Source organism: Nycticebus coucang, chromosome 11 (genome assembly GCF_027406575.1).
Source record: "Nycticebus coucang isolate mNycCou1 chromosome 11, mNycCou1.pri, whole genome shotgun sequence".
Classification (NCBI taxonomy): domain Eukaryota; kingdom Metazoa; phylum Chordata; class Mammalia; order Primates; family Lorisidae; genus Nycticebus; species Nycticebus coucang.
The window spans coordinates 342,894-362,783 of record NC_069790.1 but is presented as its reverse complement, the minus strand read 5'-3'; the positions used below and the strand labels follow the sequence as shown (position 1 = coordinate 362,783).

The following is a 19,890-nucleotide window of genomic DNA, read 5'->3' as shown; positions in this document are numbered from 1 at the left end:
GTAACAGAATACCCCAGACTGGGTAACTTAAAAAGAAAATAAATTTATTGGTGGTGCCTACAACTCAAAGGAGTTGGGCGCCGGCCCTATGTGCCAGAGGTGGAAGGTTCAAACACAGCCCTGGACAAAAACTGCAAAAAAAAGGAAAATCAGAAAATAAATTTATTTGGCTCAAGGTTCTAGAGACTGGGAAGTCCAAGCCAGGGCAGTGACTCCCTCAGTAGGACAGCACTCACATGACCAACCAGCTCTCAACACTGCAGCCGTGGGGGCTTTGGGGGACACATTCAGACCTCAGCAGACATCAATATTACTGTCACCATCTTCACACTTGAGAAAAGCATGTCACAGAGAGCTTAGGAGAGTAGTTCAAGGTCACATAATGAGGAAGGTGTTAAACGAAAACTTTCTCTTGGATCAATTAAAGAGCTATTTCCATAAAGATGGAACCAAGACTAAACTTGGTTTTAATCAGGAAACCTAGGCGAAGTTGTTCTGAAACTCTTACTGATTTCACTTAATATGCTGCTATCTCCTTTTGGAAGACACGTCCCCAAGGGACTTCAATAGAGTGGTCAACAGATGAAGTGGTCCACGTAAGGAACTAGGCCCACTGTGCTAATAGGTATATACAGTGCATGGGTAGTCCGTGAAGACTTGGTCAGCCTGAGGAGGTGGTCAGTGTAGGTAGGACACTCTATTATATACGAAAAGAGAAAGCCTCAGAAGAAACTGCCTTGTAATGATTTCTTTTCATACTTTAGTAATTAACCCTGGGCTAATAATTGAGATGGAATGGTCATGATAGGTTTTCAACAAATAAATACTTTTTGGTGCTCATTTTTCACTTTTTGAGTAAATGAAAGAAAAGTGCAGCTGCAGCCATTTAAAAATATTGCTTCCCCTAACAAACTAACCTTAAGTGGTATGCTTTCCTTTATTTTACTGATAAAAGGTACTTATTCATAGATTCAAAAATAAAAATTGTTTGGTTCAGCTAAGAGAAGCTTACAAGCTAATTCATGTCCTTGATTATTTGAAGTCAAAGTAACTGTCTTCATTTTCACCCTTCTGTACACTGAAGAAACTTCCTCTGGGAGGCCGAGGCAAGTGGATTGCTTGAGCTCACAGGTTCCAGACTAGCTTGAGCCAGAGAGAGACCCCGTCTCTACTAAAATATATATACACAAAAAACTGAGGCAGGAGAACTGCTTAAGCCCGAGTGTTGGAGGTTGCTGTGAGCTATGATGTCGCCATGGCACTCTACCCAGGGCGACAGCTTGAGACTCTGTCCCAAAAAAAAAAAAAAGAAAACGAAAGAAAGAAACTTCTGAAATCTGCTGCAGGCAGAGTCCTGGTTGACCTTGCTCACCTGCTGGCAGGAAGGGCCCTGGCAGTTAGAATGAGGTCAGGTGCTGTTGTCTGTCAGCCATGGAAGCAGCTTTTGTTCCGAGGCATGCCATCTGAAAGGTCTTGTGGTAGTGTCAGACCCCTGCACCTGTACAGTGGTGACATCTTTCAGGACCTTGGAATTGGGAGATCAGTCTCCCACATGTGTAGGAGACAGTGACACAACTGTTCCAACTTGAGGTTGCATTCGAAGCAACTCATGTTCTCAGTGAAAGCAGCCCAGAGACATTGGGCACATCCAGAGTTGTGGTTGGAAAACAGAATAATTCTGCCCCTGGAAATAGGAGATAAGGAGTCCGTGGTGTCGACTTTCATAGTTCCCATGTGAAAATTGCTGCCACTGAATTTGAGGGAGAACACAGAAGGGAAGAAGAGGGAAATCCCCACAGCATTAAAAGAGGATGTGGTGATTGCTTCATATTTAATGTTTGTATAAATGCTCTGGGTGGATTTAATGTTTGTATAAATGCGCTGTCTGAACATGTGCTCAGTTGCAGGGGCAGTCAGAGGATGTGCTGGAATAGCTCCCAGGGGGAGGGAACAAAGCAGTCTGCACAGAAGTGCACATTTAAAGAGCTCTGAGCAAGTGGCGGAATGTTGACGTTGGCCTGGCTTTGTGCTCTGCCACCTGGTTACTGTGATTGCTCAGCGCCTTTGCAGATAAGGAAGAATCTGGCCAGGTCTGAATCCAATGCCCAAAGCCAGGGGCCATATTTCTTCACTCTTATGTTAATTTCAGCTCAAATTATAGTCCCTTCACAGGCTCCCAGCCTCAGAAGCCCCAGACTCTTTGTTCTGCGTGTTTGCCTAAACACGCCTTTCAAAGAGCACCCTGTCTAAGGACCACGTGGTTATCATCCTCTCCTTTGCTTTTAAATGTAGCCGACTAAGGTCATTTCTGTAGTCTAACTTCGTCCCCTAATTTAAAATGTTTCTTTGGATTAAGTGTGACACTTTGAAACATCAGGGCATGCATGGTTGTGTGCTGGCAGGTGACACAAAGCAGTTCTACCTACACCTGACAGAGGGATGTGTTGGTTTCTTACTAGCTGAGTATTGTTTTAAGTGTTATATTTTCATTTCTATTGTATTCTAAATAATTAGACCTTTGAATTGTTCTTTGATGCCTAAATTTAGGAGAATTTTAATTTTTTTTTTGCAGTTTTTGGCCAGGGCTGGGTTTGAACCCACCACCTCTGGCATATGGGGCCGGCACCCTACTCCTTTGAGCCACAGGCGCTGCCCTAGGAGAATATTTTTAATCGCCAGCCAAGTTGACACTCTTGTCACTGATTTTAGATGTACAATGTTGTGGTCAGAAACCATTTCCCAGTGTATGTTATGTTTGTAAACATTCTTTGCACACCCAATAATATGACATACTATATTTTTGCAAAATAAAAAGTTAATTATATGGTTGTTAACACAACTTTGTAATTATATTACTTAAATGCCTTACAATTCTTATTTTTTGCCTACTGAAGCTTTTATAGACTTATCCTATCTTAAACACTTTCATGGCCTTTTCATTTTTTCTACCTTAGATTTTTAACTTTTTTTCTTTGTGTATTTTAATGTAATACAATTCTATGCATTTTAGGGACCAGCTATCTTTTATTACGAATTTCACCTTACATAAATGTAAACATTTTTGTTACGTTTGCCTTGATGTTTCCTTTCATCAGAATTAATATTGTAAGTTGCTAAAGATCATCAGGTTAGTAAATATTGTCTTATTTTCGTTCTACTTTTTTATGGCATTTCACATGTTATCTTTCTCTTTTCTTCCAGTTTGCCAAGGCACAAGTAATAAGCTCACTCAGTTGGGCACTTTTGAAGACCACTTTCTGAGCCTCCGGAGGATGTTCAATAACTGTGAAGTGGTCCTGGGGAATTTGGAAATTACCTATGTGCAAAAGAATTATGACCTTTCCTTCTTAAAGGTTAGTTCAATGACTCTGATTCTCTTGCTCAAATATAATACAACTAAATATAAGTAGATAAAGGAGGCAAAATTTAGCTTAAAGTGTATTTACTTTTGTTATGATAATTACGGGTCCTAGGGAAGGGTAGATGCCAGTTTCAGGAGAAAGCCACTTTACCAGCTAGTGCCAAGTAATAGCTAGAAAAGAATACCAAAGAGAAAGAGGCTGTCCTGCCATTCCACCGTCACCATGCGCACTCATAATAAACCCTGACCACTGCTTCAGCCATGGGGTGCTGATGGCATACTAGCTCTTAAAAAAAGATCCCTACATTGTAGTGTTTTCCCATTTCCTTGGTGTAATACTCCCACCTTAGTTGATTTCAAACTACCAAGCATTTTACAAGCAGGTCACAGAATTCTTGACTATTTCACAGTAGGCTGTAGTGAGCTGGTAGGACCCTCTACAGATAGTTGAACTTTGGATTTGCTTGGCCACGTTATCAGATTTTTTTTATTTTTTTCTTTTAAAATAAGAAATCACAGAAGACAGAAAGTATATATATATTTTTTTAATAGAGACAGAGTCTCACTTTGTTGCCCTCAGTAGAGTGCTGTGGCGTCACAGCTCACAGCAACCTCCGGCTTAGGCAATACTCTTACCTCAGCCTACAAAATAATTTTTTTAATTTCCATTTTTATCTGAGTATGTAGGCGGCCAAGTGGACTGATAATCACAGCACTCCTTATTTAAAATTATTTGACTACATTTATGGTGCACAAGTGTAATTTTGTTCCATATATATAATATGTACAATATATACATGGAACAAAATTAGTGTCTCCATTACCCAAATATCATACAAGATACATTGTACCAATTAATTAATTTCTCATCATCCACCCGCTCCCAATAGCCCACACTTCAAAGCTGTCACTCCACACTCCATGTCCCGGGTACACACTGCCCCTGCTCCTCGTAAGTGAGAACATGTGGTGTTTGACTTTCTGTGTCTGAGTTATTTCACTTAAGGTATAGCCTGTGGTTCCCTCCATGTTGCTGCAAAAGGTGTGATTTTATTCTTTCTTGTGACTGAATGGTATTCTCTTGTGTACACAGACCACATTTTCTTCATCCAGTTGCCCATTTATGGACGCTTAGGTTGGCTCCACGTCTTTGCTGTCATGAATAGTGCTGTGATAAACTATGAATGCAGGAATCTTTTTAATATAATGATATCTTTTCCTTTGGGTGGTAGATACCTAGTAGGGAGATAGCTAAATCAAATGGTAGGTCCAATCCAGGCACAGTGGCTCACACCTGTAATCCTAGGACTTTGGGAGGCTGAGGCAGGAGGATTACTGGAGGCCAAGAGTTTGAGGTTGCTGTGACCTCTGATGACACCACTGCACTCTACTCTGGGACACAGAACAAGACCCTATCTCAAAGAACACAAAACAAAAATGTTAGTTCTATTTTTAGTTCTGTAGGAAATCTCCATGTGATTCTACAGAGGTTATGTTAATTTACATTCTCACCAACAGTGTGTAAGTGTTCCCTTTATCCACATCCTTGTTGACATCTGTTACCTTCTGTCTTTTTAATAATAGCCATTCTGACTGGTATAAGATTTTATCACATTGTGGGTTTTTTTTGTTTTTTTGTTTTTTTTTGAGACAGAGTCTCACTTTGTCACCTTCAGTAGAGTGCTGTGGCATCAGAGCTCACAGCAACTTCCAGCTTCTGGGCTTAGGTGATTCTCTTGCCTCAGACCACAGAGTAGCTGGGACTACAGGTGCCCACCACAACACCCAGCTATTTTTTTGTTGCGGTTTGGCCAGGGCTTGGTTTAAACCCACCACCTTCGGTATGTGGGGCCTGCATCCTACTCACTGAGCCACAGGCACTGCCCTCTCATTGTGGCTTTAATTTGCATTTCTGTGGTGATTAGTGATGTTGAGCATTTTTTTTTAAATTTTTTGTTGTTGTTGTTGTTGGGGATTCATTGAGAGTACAAGAAACCAGGTTACACTGATTGCATGTGTTAGGTAAAGTCCCTCTTATAATTGTGTCTTGCCCCCAAAAGGTGTGTCACACACCAAGACCCCACCCCCTCCATTCTTCCCTCTCTCTGCTCTTCCTTTCCCCACCCCTCCCTCCTTCTCTCTCTCCTCTCTTCCTTTCCCCACCCCTCCCTCCTTCTCTCTCTCCTCTCTTCTTTTCCACACCCCTCCCTCCTTCTCTCTCTCCTCTCTTCCTTTCCCCACCCCTCCCTCCTTCTCTCTCTCCTCTCTTCTTTTCCACACCCCTCCCTCCTTCTCTCTCTCCTCTCTTCCTTTCCCCACCCCTCCCTCCTTCTCTCTCTCCTCTCTTCCTTTCCCCACCCCTCCCTCCTTCTCTCTCTCCTCTCTTCTTTTCCACACCCCTCCCTCCTTCTCTCTCTCCTCTCTTCTTTTCCACACCCCTCCCTCCTTCTCTCTCTCCTCTCTTCCTTTCCCCACCCCTCCCTCCTTCTCTCTCTCCTCTCTTCCTTTCCCCACCCCTCCCTCCTTCTCTCTCTCCTCTCTTCTTTTCCACACCCCTCCCTCCTTCTCTCTCTCCTCTCTTCTTTTCCACACCCCTCCCTCCTTCTCTCTCTCCTCTCTTCCTTTCCCCACCCCTCCCTCCTTCTCTCTCCCCTCTCTTCCTTCCCCCACCCCTCCCTCCTTCTCTCTCTCCTCTCTTCTTTTCCACACCCCTCCCTCCTTCTCTCTCTCCTCTCTTCTTTTCCACACCCCTCCCTCCTTCTCTCTCTCCTCTCTTCCTTTCCCCACCCCTCCCTCCTTCTCTCTCTCCTCTCTTCTTTTCCACACCCCTCCCTCCTTCTCTCTCTCCTCTCTTCTTTTCCACACCCCTCCCTCCTTCTCTCTCTCCTCTCTTCCTTTCCCCACCCCTCCCTCCTTCTCTCTCTCCTCTCTTCTTTTCCCCACCCCACCCTCCTTCTCTCTCCCCTCCCTTCCTTTCCCCACCCCTCCCTCCTTCTCTCTCTCCTCTCTTCTTTTCCCCACCCCACCCTCCTTCTCTCTCCCCTCTCTTCTTTTCCCCACCCCTCCCTCCTTTTCTCCCTTTCTACTCTCCCCTTCCCCCACTCCCCACCGTGTGCTAGGTCATTAATTGTCCTCATATCAAAATTGAATACATAGGATTCATGCTTCTCCATTCTTGTGATGCTTTACTAAGAATTACGTGTTCCACTTCCATCCAGGTTAATACAAAGGATGTAAAGTCTCCACCTTTTTTTTTTTTTTTTTTGTAGAGACAGAGTCTCACTGTACCGCCCTCAGGTAGAGTGCCATGATGGCACAGGACTCACAGCAACCTCTAGCTCCTGGGCTTACGCAATTCTCTTGCCTCAGCCTCCCGAGCAGCTGGGACTACAGGTGCCCGCCACAACGTCCGGCTATTTTTTGGTTGCAGTTTGGCCGGGGCTAGGTTTGAACCCGCCACCCTAGGTATATGGGGCCAGCGCCCTACTCACTGAGCCACAGGCGCCACCCAAGTCTCCATCTTTTTTAAAGGCTGAGTAGTATTTCATGGTGTACATATACCACAGCTTGTTAATCCATTCCTGGATTGGTGGGCATTTAGGTTGTTTCTACATTTTGGTGATTGTAAATTGAGCTGCAATAAACATTCTAGTGCAAGTGTCCTTATGGTAAAAGGATTTTTTCTTTTTATTTTTAAATATGCTTTTTGCCCATTTGTATGTCTTCTTTTTATTCACGTCCTTTTCCCACATGCTACTGAGATTTTAGGGGTATTGTTGTTTAATTGTGTGAGTTCCTGGTAAATTCTGGATTTTCCGATATTACCTCCCTTTCTGCAGGTTGTCTATTGAATATTTATTTTGCTGTGAAGAAGCTTTTTAAAGTCCCACGAGAATTTTTTTGAATGTGGGCGCTCTTGTTCTAGTTCTTTCTTAGAGGGAACGCTTTCATCTTCTCCCCATTCAGTATGATGCTATGTCTGAGTCTGTCACGTAAGGCCTTTATCATTTTGAGGCATGCCTTCTATGCTTAGTTCGTGAAGGGTTTTATCATGAAAAGATACCTAATTTTATTAAATCCTTTTCTACATGTGCTGTGACGATCATATGGTTTTTGTTCTTGATTCTGTTTATGTGATATATCACATTTATTGATTTGCTTATGTTGAACCATTTTTTCATTACTGGTATAAAACCCATTTGATCAAGGCATATTATCCTTTTGATGTGTTGTATTTTGTTTGGTTCCTAGTTTTTGTTTTGAGAATTTTGGGGTCTGTGGTCATCAGGATCATTTATTGGTAGTTTTCTTTTTTTACCGTGTCCTGTTTGGGATATCAAGATGAAACTGGCATCATAAAATGAGTTATGGGGAATTCCCTTCTCCCCGGTATTTTGGAACAGTTTGGGGAGAATCCGTAGCAATTATTCTTTGTACATTTGGTAGAAGTTGGTTGTAAACATATCTGATCCTAAGCTTGTTTTTTGCAAGGGGTGTGGATGTTTTCTTACTGATTCAATCTCACCACTCATTATTGGTCTGTTCAGGATTTCTATTTCCTCCTGCTTCAATCTTGAAAGGTCATATATTCCTAGAAATTCATCCATTTCCTCTAGGTTTGCTAGTTTGTGAGTGTTTGGTTGTTCATAAGAAACTCTGGCCTCTTTATTTCTGTGGTTTCAGGTGTAACGACTCCTTTTTCCCTTCTGATTGTGTTTATTTGGTTTTCCTGTGATTATTCTAGCTAGCAGTTTATCAGTTCCACCTTTTGAGAAGCCAACTTTTCATTTCATTGATCCTGTGTAGTTTCCTTTTAGTCTCTATTTAATTTCATTCTTCTGTGATCTTTGTTATGTTTTTTCTCCTGCTAACTTCAAGTTTGGTCTATTCTTGCTTTTCTGATTCCTTGAGGTGTAACATTAAGTTGTTAACTAATGATCTTTTCTACTTTTTTGATGTAGAAATATAATGCTATAAATTCCCTGTTAGCCCTACTATTGCTGTATCCTTGAGATTTTGGTATGTTGTGTTTCCATTTTCATTTATTTCAAAACATTTTTTAATTTCCATCTTAATTTGTTCGTTGACCCAATGATTATTTATCATATTTTTAATTTCTGTTTATTTGTATTGTTTTCTAATTTCCTCTCAATGTTGATTTCTAATTTTATTCTGCTTTAATCTGAAAAGTTAACTTAATATGATTTCAGTTTTTTAAAAGACATTGAGGCTGGGTGGCTCCTGTGGCTCAAAGGGGTAGGGCGCTGGCCCCATATGCCAGAGGTGGTGGGTTCAAACCCAGCCCTGGCCAAAAAAAAAAAAAGACATTGAGGCTTGTTTTATGGCCTAACATATATTCTGTCTTGGAGAGTGTTCCATGTGCTGATGAGAAAAATGTACAGTTTGTAGTTGTTGGCTATGTAGAATGTTCTGTAAATGTCCAGTTTAAGTCCAACATTTCTTTGTTGATTTTCTGAATTATCTATCTAGTGCTATGAGTTCAGTGTTGACATCCTCTGCTATTTTATATTGCTGTCCCTGTCTTTAGCTCTAATAGTATTTGTTTTATGAATCTACATGCCCCAGGGTTAGGTGCATATATATTTAGGATTGCTATATCCTCTTGCTCAATTGATCTTTTTATTATTATATCCTGAACTTCTTTGCCTTTTTTTTTTTTTATGTTTTTTATTTAAAGTCTGTTTTACCGGACATAAGGATAGCTACTCCTCTTCATTTTAGTTTCCCATTTGCATGGATATTTTTTCTCACCCCTTTACTTTTAGACTATATGTTTCTTACAGATGAGTTTCTTGTAAACAGCATATGTATGGGTCTTCTTTAATCCATTCTGCCAATCAATGAACATTTAATCTATTTACATTCAAAATTGATATGGGAGATTTCGTTTCTGTCATATTAATTGTTACCTAGTTATTTTGTAAAGCCTTTGTTTTCTTTTCTCTATTCATCTGTGCTTTGATGGAATTGTGTTGTCTAGTTGTCTAGCCATTTGATTCTTTTCTCTTCTTCCTTTGTGTGACTATTTTATGAGATCTATGAATTTTATACTTTTGTGTGTTTTTATGATGGTGAATATTGACCTTTTATTTCCATATTTAGGATTCTTTTGGGCATTTCTTATAGGGCCAGTCTAGTGATGACAAAATTTCCTCATTGTTTGCTTTTCTGAGAAAGACTTTATTTCTGCTTCATTTATAGTTTCATCTAGCTAAATATATTTGTGGCTGGCAGCTTTTGTTTTTTTCTTTTAGCGCTTTGAAAACACCATCCCATTCTAATCTGGTTTGTAAGGTTTCTGTTGAAAAGTCTACTGTTAGTTTGATGGGGTTTCCTTTACAGGTGACTAGATGCTTTTCTCTTGCTGGTTTTTAAAAACTTTTTTCCTTCATGTTGACTTTAGACATTCTGATGACAATATGCCATGATCCTGTCTACTTTTCAATGTGTTTTCCTGGGGATTATTGGGCCTCCTATACCTAGATAACTAAATTCTTGCTAGACTTGGGGAGTTTTCAACAATTATATCCTTGGATAGGTTTTCTAAACTTACTGATTTTTCTTCTCCCTTGGGAATACAGATAACTCATAATTTCAATTGTCTTATGAAGTCCCATGTGTCTCAAAGGCCTTGTTCATTCTTTCTTAATTCTTTTTCCTTTATTTTTGTCTAACTGTATTATTTTAAAAGTTCTGTCTTCAAGCTCTGAAATTCTTTCTTCTGCTTGCTCTATTAATTGGAATGCTCGAGATTTTGTAATTCCTCAATGAAATTTTTTAATTTAAGGATTTCTGTTTGTCTTTTGAGACAGAGTCTTACTATGGCATCACAGCTCACAGCACCCTCAAATCCTTGGGCTTAAGCAATTCTCTTGCCTGAGCCTCCCAAGTAGCTGGGACTACAGATGCCTGCCACAATGCCCGGATATTTTTTGTTGCAGTTGTCATTTTGTTTGGGAGGCCCAGGCTAGGTTTGAACCCTCTAGCCTCAGTGTATGTGCTAGCACTGTAACCACTTGTGCTATGGGCACAGAGCCTGTTTGGGTTTTTTAGATATCTTTTTCATTAGTAGATTTCTCATTCATATCCTGATTTTCTGATTTATTTTTGTCTGTTGCCAGATTCTCTTGCATTTCATTGAGCTTCATTAATGAATTCTTTATATGACATTTCAAGGGTTTCTTTTGGTTAAGATTTGTTGCTAAAGAATTATTGTGTTCCTTTGAGGGTGTAATTTATACCTTGCTTTTTTAATGCTTCTTATATCTTTACACTATTTTCTGCCCATCTGGAGCAAGAGCCACTCATTGTTTTTGAATGTACTTTTGTTAGGGGTACTTTCTCTCTTGAATAGGGCTCTTTGTCTTTGGTTTTGCATGCTTTTAGTGGTTTATTCAGTTATAAGTAGCCTTGCTGTGGAGGTTTTCCCAAAGGCCAGCTGTAGTAGTGGTGTAGTGGTGAGTGAATGGGCACATAGCCTTCTGAGCAGCTGGGCGGCATGGGCAGGGAGGTAGCAGTGGTCCTGCAAAGCTCTCCTTCCTTCTTACTCTGAGTGCTGTGTCAGCAGTTGTTGTAATGGGATGTGCAGGCCAGCCTGGGGCCAGGAGGTGGTACTTGCAGGTAATAGGCAGCTGCAGCATTAGCAGTATAGTTTATGATTGACCTCTGTTCCTGTAAAAGGTGGTCAGGTGTCCCAGGTGGTGGGTTGAGTCATGGAAACTGTCCCTCAGGCCCCTGACAAAACATCTGGGTGATGGGTGACTGCTAGTGCACTAAGGTCTCAGTCCTGGGAGAGAGGGCAGTTCCAGAGCCACGGCCATTGCCAGCAAGAGTGACCCTTTATATCATGGGCTTTCCTCTCATGCCTCAGTCCTGGTGGTGCTTGCCCCTTGGTCTCAATGGTGGCAGCCAGTCAGGATATCCAGTTAGTCACCATGGTTTTCTTCTAGTCTGCAATGCTTTGAGCCACAGGGGCCACCACTCAGGTCAATGCCACACCTTCCCGGCAACTGTCCTCAAGCTCCGATCTGAGGAAGGACTCAGTTCCACTATCAGTGGCTGAAGCCTGTGCTACACCTATCGCTCAGTTCACCTGAGGGCCAGTTTCCCGGGCCCAGCCTGAGTCACGTCACTTCTAGCTCCTGGGACCCCGTGTGGCTTTCCAGGAGGTGGGATCAAGAGTGGCATCCTCCTGGCATGCCTCCAGGTCTGGAGGTACATGGACACTTCCCAGAGCAGTTCCATCTCACAGTCACAGCCACTTTCTAAATTAGAGCCAGGGCTGGGAGGGTCCGGGTGCTTCCCCTGGGCCTGGGTTGTGCAGTTCCCCGGAGGAAACATGAATCACAGAAGTACTCCCTCATCCTGTCCTGTAGCAGGAACCCCCCCCACGGTCAGCTGGTCCAGCCACACAGGCTGCCTACTCTCTTCTTACCCAGGTCTGACTTGCCTTTTGTTTCTATGTGGAACTCCTGTTTTCCTTTTTGGGTAAGTATTCAGAGTTTGGTTGTCTATACACCATTTTGGTTCTTCTGAGTGGATGAGGCATTCTGAAAAAGCCTCTGCTCAGTGATCTTGGAAAGAAACCAGCGTTCCTACACAATTGGCGCCATCCATTACAGGCTTCAGGCCTCCCACACCCGCCTTGTGATCCTTTACATGTCTTACATTTGATGCCACATGTGTTCGTTACAGTTCAGGTGGGTGTCTTGGAATGCTCTGGCCCCATTGTAGACCTTGACTTCTTGAGTTTCTTAGAAGTGAGATAATATGATCATATTTTATTTCCTTAGACCATCCAGGAGGTTGCTGGTTACGTGCTCATTGCCCTCAACACAGTGGAGAGAATTCCTTTGGAAAACCTGCAGATCATCAGAGGAAATGTGTACTATGAGAACTCATACGCCCTGGCAGTCTTATCCAACTACGGCACAAACAAATCTGGACTGAGAGAGCTGCCTATGAGGAGCTTGCAGGGTGAGTGGCGTGGTGCACGGCACGGGCTGTAGGTGCACTCAGTGAGCCGTCACTTTCCTTAACTCCCTCTCAGAGAGGACTTTTATTCATCAAAGACACGTATTGAGGGCCAGCTGTGTGTGAGAAACAAAGGTACAAACTTCTCAGGAGATAGTAGGCAGTGGAATGGAGGTGGGAGATTAGGCCAGGTGTCAGTTCTTCCATGGACCTGAGGAAAATCCAGAGAGTTAGTAAGAAATGGTAAAGATTGTGGATAAAAGTGTGTGATGAGGGTGAGTTAGATTGCAGCCCTATCTCAGAAGTCCTCAGAAGTCAAAGATACACACTAAAGATCAGCCCAGTTTCGGGCAGTTCCAGGAGCAGTGCCAGTGTGAGTTAAGGACAGGAGGGAAGGCATTGTGGGAGGGAAGGTGGGTGGACGGCAGAAGAAAGAGGAAGTTGATTTTAAATATTGGTGAGATCAGTCACTGTGCCCCATGATGGGGCAGGTTTGGGGCCATGAATGTTAAATTAGTAACTTTATTTAAAGGCCACAACTATCCTTCAAAGTGTCCATTGTACCAATGCTTCTTGACTTATGAATCTGAATAAACCCATCACAGGCTGAAAATACTATAAATCAGATTTGGGGAGGCTACTGAATATATATTACATTCACACCATGGTAGAGTAAAAAATTCTAAGTAGAACCGTGTTACCATGGCTGGGGACTGTGTGCTCTGCCATTTTCCAAATAAATAAACGGCAGTGAAGTAACTATCCCAAGGCCCCAGACTAGTGAATAGAGAAACCAGCAGCAGCACCGGATTCCTCCCAGGCCTGCTGCTGCCCTGCCCACATGCCACACAGTCTGACGGGGAGCAGGGCTGGCAGGGAGGGTCCCCAGCAACAGGGGGTACAAAACGGTTCACTGCAGGAGCCCAGTGGGTGCAGCTCTGAGACCAGCACCACGAACAGACCCAGCTAGCCGCTCCCCTGTGTGGCTACTGGGCTTGCCAGCCTAGAAAACTGCCTTGAGAATTCCCACCCACCAGTTTAACCATTCAGAGCAGTCAAGTGAGTTCCTGCCCGTGCTGGTGCTAACAGGTACTGTATGACCACCCTGTAAAGTGGCTGTCACACGGGGTCCCTAGGTGTGTCTCACCCAGCACCCTACAGAGAGACAGCTCATGCAGCACTCCATAGGCCCGGCTTTCACCACTGTCCTGGCCCTGTGATCAGTTGTCTTGGTTGCCACAGCTGCCTGGACTTTTCCCATCTCTTTAGTCCCCACCTACCCAGGAGCAGGGTCATGTTTGCAGGGGTCTCACACCTCACACACAGGGCGCCAAGATATGGCCACGTGGCCTCCCAGCCTTCTCACCCCTATTGCTTTGTTCTCTACCATCTGCTGTGGAAAGCATCCACTTGCCCCCTACTCTGGGCCCTGCGTCTCCTGTGCACGAGGAGCCCTCAGACCCTTGCCTTCTAAGTCCTCTAAAATGTGTGCCTGTCTGGGTTCTGGAAAATCTCACCAACAGCCTCCCAGATCTTCCCAGGCTGACTCCTTACTTTTCCTCGAGGCATATCCATCCCCCGCCTGGGGGCATTATCTTCTGTATATAAAGTTTTTGTGTTTCTGTGTTTAAATGACAGCCATTGAGCATCGTGAGGATTAACCAGGATGACGCTTGTGAGTCCACTGGCACAGTGCCGGGCCTGTTGCTGTCACGGGCCTCTCACAGGCGTGGGGCCGTTGCACTGTGTGCTGCATCTGTCCCAGTGCCTGTCATTCTTGGAGAGAGCCCAGCAGGTACAGCTGGCCCCTGCCGACCCCACAGTGCGGGCACAGGGCCTGCCCAAAGCCACAGCGTTAACATGCGTGATAGTGTCGTCCAGACAACCGTGCACTTCCTGCGTGCAGCTGGCTTTCGTTTCTGACTTTTTCACGTCCTCTAATGTTCTTCCTTGGAAACAATTATAGGACATGGTAGATTCTTGTATCCCTTGCGGCCTGTCTCTGGTTGTGCAGATTCTTCGTCCTTCATCCACCTGCTCACCTGTTTCTAGTGGGTCCTCCAGAGGTCTGGGAAGCCAATGCACTGCAGGCTGCCACTAACCCTTCCAGCCCACTGCGCCCCCACGGGCTGCCACTAACCCTTCCAGCCCACTGCGCCCCCATAGGCACCTGCCGCCTGGCCCATCTGCGCTGCACACAGCAGCTGCTGCAGCCCTGGGACCAGGAGCCCCTTCCCCACCCTCACCCATGTGTGCCCGCCAGCTAACTCGTTCTCCTCCCCCTCCTTGCCAGTGTGTCTTTAATCCCCGTTCAGGGCTCGGTTCTCAAGACATCCTGACTTCTCCCGCCTCCCCAGGAAAGCTCTCACAGGACTCACCTTAGTGCATTTGGCAGGCTGTCATCTTTTTAGCAGATGTAAAGACATGTAGAGAAAAGCACATAGTCAGCCAGCATTGGGCAGCTGGCAGGGCTGCTCAGGCGTCTCCTTCTCATGCAGAGGTCCTGCAGGGCGCCGTGCGCTTCAGCAACAACCCGGTCCTCTGCAACGTGGACTCCATCCAGTGGCGGGACATCGTCAGCAAGGACTTCCTGAGCAACATGTCCATGGACTTCCAGAGCCACCTGGGCAGCTGTAAGTGCTGGGCTCTCTCTGCCTCTGGCTGTGCGGTGTCAGGTGGGGAGGTGCAGTTAGTATCTGGTCACGTTAATCTGAAACAAAAAGAAATAGCAAACAAATATCTGCCAACTGGAAGAACATTTATTTAAGAAAGCTGAAAGTCGGTTTTCAACGTGTGAGTTAGCCCTCTTGCTGGCCGGGCAGATCTCCCTGGGCAGTGGAGCCCCACCTGTAGCCTTGACAGACGCTGTGGTGGCGGGTCAAGCGTCTCTGGGGTGGAGGTTCCTCCTGGCACCCGGGGCTTCTCCATCTAGCCCCTGAGAGACCAGTTGAGGCCTTGGAAACTGGGACTTGCTGGAGACCTGCAGCACCCAGGCCCTCCTGACACCAAGGGCTGCTCTGCCCTCGGGCTACCGGTTGTAGGAGCTCCTGGAGGAGCCACAGGCACCGGCAGGAAGTCTGTCCCTATTTCCCTGAATGCTGGTGACCTAGCCCCTGCCCTGCTTGTGGGTGGCAGGTGGCAGAGAAGGCCTGGCAGGGGCAGGCTGTGCGGAGACCCAGCCCTGCTCTGTAGTCCCATAGCCAGGCCCTGGGCCCTGGCTTTGTTTTGCTCTCAAAGAAGATGGAGCTGCCAGGACCTTCAGAGTCATCAACCAGAGCCCTTTGGGTTTTTATTTACTTGTTTTATTTGTATTTCATTTATTTGTTGATTTATTGTGATGAAATACTTACAAGATTTATCCCAACCCTTTTCAAGTTCACAGTGATGGCACATTCATACTCTTAGTGTGACCATCACCGGCACCCAGGCACAGAACTGATCGTACATGACAAACTCTGCCCTGTGCCTCGTGACTCCCTGTCCCTCTTCCTCTGCAAGCTGTGCCCTGGCAGGCTTTCCACGTTCTGTCTCTGTGGATTGAGTGTTCTGGGGACCTCATAGAGGTGTTGTCACACAGTGGCTGTCCTCTTATGTTTGGCTTATTTCACCCACCTAGCAAAACATCCTCAGTTCATCCACATGTTGGCTGTGTCAGCAACTTTATTCCTCTTGTGCCTGTAACCCTCGCCCTCTAGGAGGCCAAGGTGGGAGAATCCCTTGAGCTCAGGAGTTCGAGACCAGTCTGAGCAAGAACAAGACCCCATCTCTACTAAAAATAGAAAAGCTAGCCAGGCATTATGGCAGGTTCCTGTAGTCCCAGCTACTCAGGAAGCTGAGGCAAGAGGGTTGCTTGAACTCAGGAGTCTCAGGTTTCTGTGAGCTATGACGCTACAGCACTCTACCCAGGGTGACAGAGTGAGACGGTGTCTCCAAAAAAAAAAAAAAAGTCTTGGCGCTTGTAGCTCAGCGGCTAAGGCGCCGGCCTGGGCCTCCCAAACAACAATGACAACTACGACAACAACAAAAAAGAAATAGCTGGGCGTTGTGGTGGGAGCCTGTAGTCCCAGCTACTTAGGAGGCTGAGGCAAAAGAATCGCTTAAGCCTTAAGAGTTTGAGGTTGCTGTAAGTTGAGATGCCACAGCAGTCTATCGAGGGCAACATAGTGAGATTCTGTCTCAAAAAAAAAAAAAGAATTTCATTCCTCTTTACAGCTGGATAACATCCCAGTATGTGTTTATACCACATTTTGTCCATTCATCCATCAATGGACGCTTGAGTTGCTTTCATCTTCCAGTTGTTTTGAATACTGCTGCTATGTACATTCCTATTAAGCCCCTTTTCCTTATGTTATTCCACCACATACCCAACCTAACACCTGCTACATTTGCAAGAAACTGAAAGCTGTTTTCACAGTGCAAAATTTTATATTATTTTGCACTGTGAAAACAGCTATATAATTTTATATTAGGCAGAGGATGGGGAGATTAAAGTATGCACATTTATTTTCAAGAAAGCAGACTCAGAAAGGGTATGAGGCTGATATGAGTTTGTCCTGGATCAGCTTAGCAGCCCCCAAAGGGCACCTCTCTTCCCCTCACGGCCATGGGAAAGGCCCACCAAGAACATGCTGGAAAGGACGATGGGCTGGCTCATTTAATAGAAGGACTCAGATATTCCAGGGCTTTGAACTGTAAGCCAGTGTGGTATTGGTTCAAGAACAGACGTACAAGAATAAGCCTAACTAAATCCAAAGTTCATAAAGGAGTGACATTTCAAGTAAATAAGGCAGTTTTCAACAAATTCTTCTGGAATGACTAAACTATTAGGGGGAATAGCAAAGTGACAGGAGTATGAAGCATTTTTTTAAAGAAAGTAGGGATACTGAGTTAGTTGCACTTTAAAGTACAGAATCACCATCCACCTGAAACCTGCACTTCCTTGTCACTCACCCGACCAGTGGCAAGTGTGGAGCCCACTGCTGTCCTCAGAGATGGAGTCCTTGATGGGTTTCAGGGACATGTTCCTTCTTGCTGAGAACTATCTCATTTAATCTTTACCCAGAAAAATTCTCATGTGATAATTTAAGTGTTCTGTGGACAAGGTATGTGAGACTCAGAGAAGTTAAGCAGTGCGCCCAGCAATGTGTTTTCATTGATAAAGTTTGCGATTTGAAGTTACAATGAACGGGTTTGTTCAAGAGGGAATTAAAATAGATCCATCACGCACTCCATATGATACAAATCCCAAATACATACTGCATATTAAATACATGTAACAAAATAATTATAATATATTTAAGTGCTAGAAAGGAAACATAAAGATGAATGTTTATAGTACCAAGTTGAAGAAAGCCCCAAACCAGATACCAGAAAACGCCTGTGTGAAAAAATGTTAATGGTGACCAGGAAAATACTGTGCAATGTCTGATTGTCACGAAGAGGGTTAATATCCTTACCGTGTAACTCTCTAAAGTAATCTTAAGAAGTCTAAGAAAAAGATGATGCTCCTGATGGAAACGTTGGCACTGGACATCAGCAGGCCTCACACACACACTAAAATGGCCAAGAAGTAAAGTAAAATGCTGTTTCTACTGTAATGAAAAGGAGATCAAAATAAAATAAGAAAGCATAATTTTTGCCTTTGCTAAATATTAATATTTGTATCCCTTTCAATTTTCAAACACCCAGGTCAGCCAGCATGTGGAGAAATTCTAATATTCCTCTTGCAGGCATATGAAGTAATAAACCCAGCTGGGAACACGTCTGCAGTGTATGCACCCAAAGCTTTCAAGTATGCACACCTGTGACCCATCAGTATCACGCCTTAGGAATAATAGAAAAAAGAAATAGAGAAGTAAAAATCATAAGAGATACTTAAGAAAAAAATTTTTTATACAAGAACATTCCTTTGCAACCTTATAGATAATACATTTTGCAAACAAATTATATCTATATACGTAACCTCTTGTGACTCTCACGAGCCCCAGCCTGGCATTACATTCTTCTCCCCAGTGGTGACTGTAAACATTTCCAGTTGCATTAGAGGGTGTTCTGGCTTCCTAGTCCCTTGGCATGTTGTCAGCTCTTCTGTTCAGAATCTACATTCTCCCAGAAATAAATTCCTTCTGACTGCAGCAGACTTTAGTGTTAACTCCTTTAGCTTGCTATGTCTTCGTGGTAAAAGGTATCTGCACAGTGGACCTCTTCTTAACAAATGTGTTGGCCACTGATGTCTCTTCGTATAGACGTAACACTTTGACCTTCAGATTTCTCAATACTAATAGAGAAAACACAACGAAAGAGAGGGAACACCTTTTAGCTGTCATTAGTGGTTGAGCAATTTTTAAAGCCACAGAAATTGACCAATTGCACATATTCAGACAGCAGCTTGTAAATGGATAGTTAGGGTTTTAGCTTTCTGATCCACAGAAAGATTCACAACACTGCACCCTTCCTGCAGCACCCTGTGCCCCTCGCTGAGGTCTAGGAGGTTTTGTTTAGGATTTAGGAACCCCAGGAAGACAGGCACTCACAACCACTAGAGCCGGGACACAGCAGGAGCTGGTGGGCTCACGCCAAGGGCCGGGCCAGATCAGACACTAGCACTGAAGTGAGAGATTCTCTGAGCCTAAGCAAATTGTAAACATGGGTCTGGAGTTGACGTGAATCCCTGTGTACCTGGCCTGTGACAATGATTACTCTCTGCCTCAGTTTTCATAGCTGAAATGTACATCTAGGCCATGTTTCTTCCCTTCCTACGGATATCCTTTACTCTTTCTGTAAACCTACAACCAGACAAACAATAAGAAATTGGAAGCTATTCCTTGTTTACAGAACGTTGCTTAGCTCAGGGCCCCAGCAGTGGCCTTGGTAGTGTCTTTCATTCATTCTCTTTAGCCTAGATACGGCCTTAACTACTACTTTCCCATTACAGGCCAGACATGTGATCCGAGCTGTCCCAATGGGAGCTGCTGGGGTGCGGGGAAGGAGAACTGCCAGAAATGTAAGTCAGAAAACAGTCCTTGCGCCAGGGCGGCCACACCCCCTCCACCCCACCTCACCCCCACCCGGCACAGGTGATTGGATTGTGTTCCCTTCCTGTACTATGCAAAGTTCTTTGGTCGCAGGGCCAGATGTTAGCAGTCCTGTGAATGGCGGTCTGCAAATCTCGCTGCATGCAATCAATCCAGGGCAGCTACTTTTGGCACTTGACTGAGCCTGTCATACCCGAGGGAATGCCAGGCCCCGTAACCAGCCGTGCCTTCTAACAAAGCTTGGCAGGTTTTCCTGGGAGCAGAAAGCTCTGCTGACATGAGCTGCCACCCTTCCTGCCCCATTTCCTTGGTGTCCACCCTCACCAAAGCATGAACCACATTTCTCAAGAGTGCTTCTCTGTGGGAGCCCTGTTTGGGGACACTTTGCCTGAGAATGGTTGACTGACTCAGGCTCTCAGTGGTCAAGGAATCTGGAGACATGTCAGTTTTAATACTGGCCATCTGTCCTCTAGTCTAATCATGGCAGGGATGTTTTGCCTG

At 44.4% G+C, this 19,890-nt stretch overlaps 1 protein-coding gene across 2 annotated transcripts in view; it reads left to right on the top strand.

Annotated features, from left to right (window-relative positions):
* EGFR (epidermal growth factor receptor) overlaps nt 1-19,890 on the top strand; it is a 183,636-nt gene that overhangs the window by 106,600 nt on the left and 57,146 nt on the right. For both annotated transcript variants that reach the window (XM_053554032.1, XM_053554033.1), the window contains exons 2-5: nt 3,202-3,353; nt 12,175-12,358; nt 14,854-14,988; nt 19,290-19,358. In XM_053554032.1, coding sequence (XP_053410007.1) covers nt 3,202-3,353; nt 12,175-12,358; nt 14,854-14,988; nt 19,290-19,358 — 540 coding nt within the window. The remainder of the gene's footprint in view (nt 1-3,201; nt 3,354-12,174; nt 12,359-14,853; nt 14,989-19,289; nt 19,359-19,890) is intronic.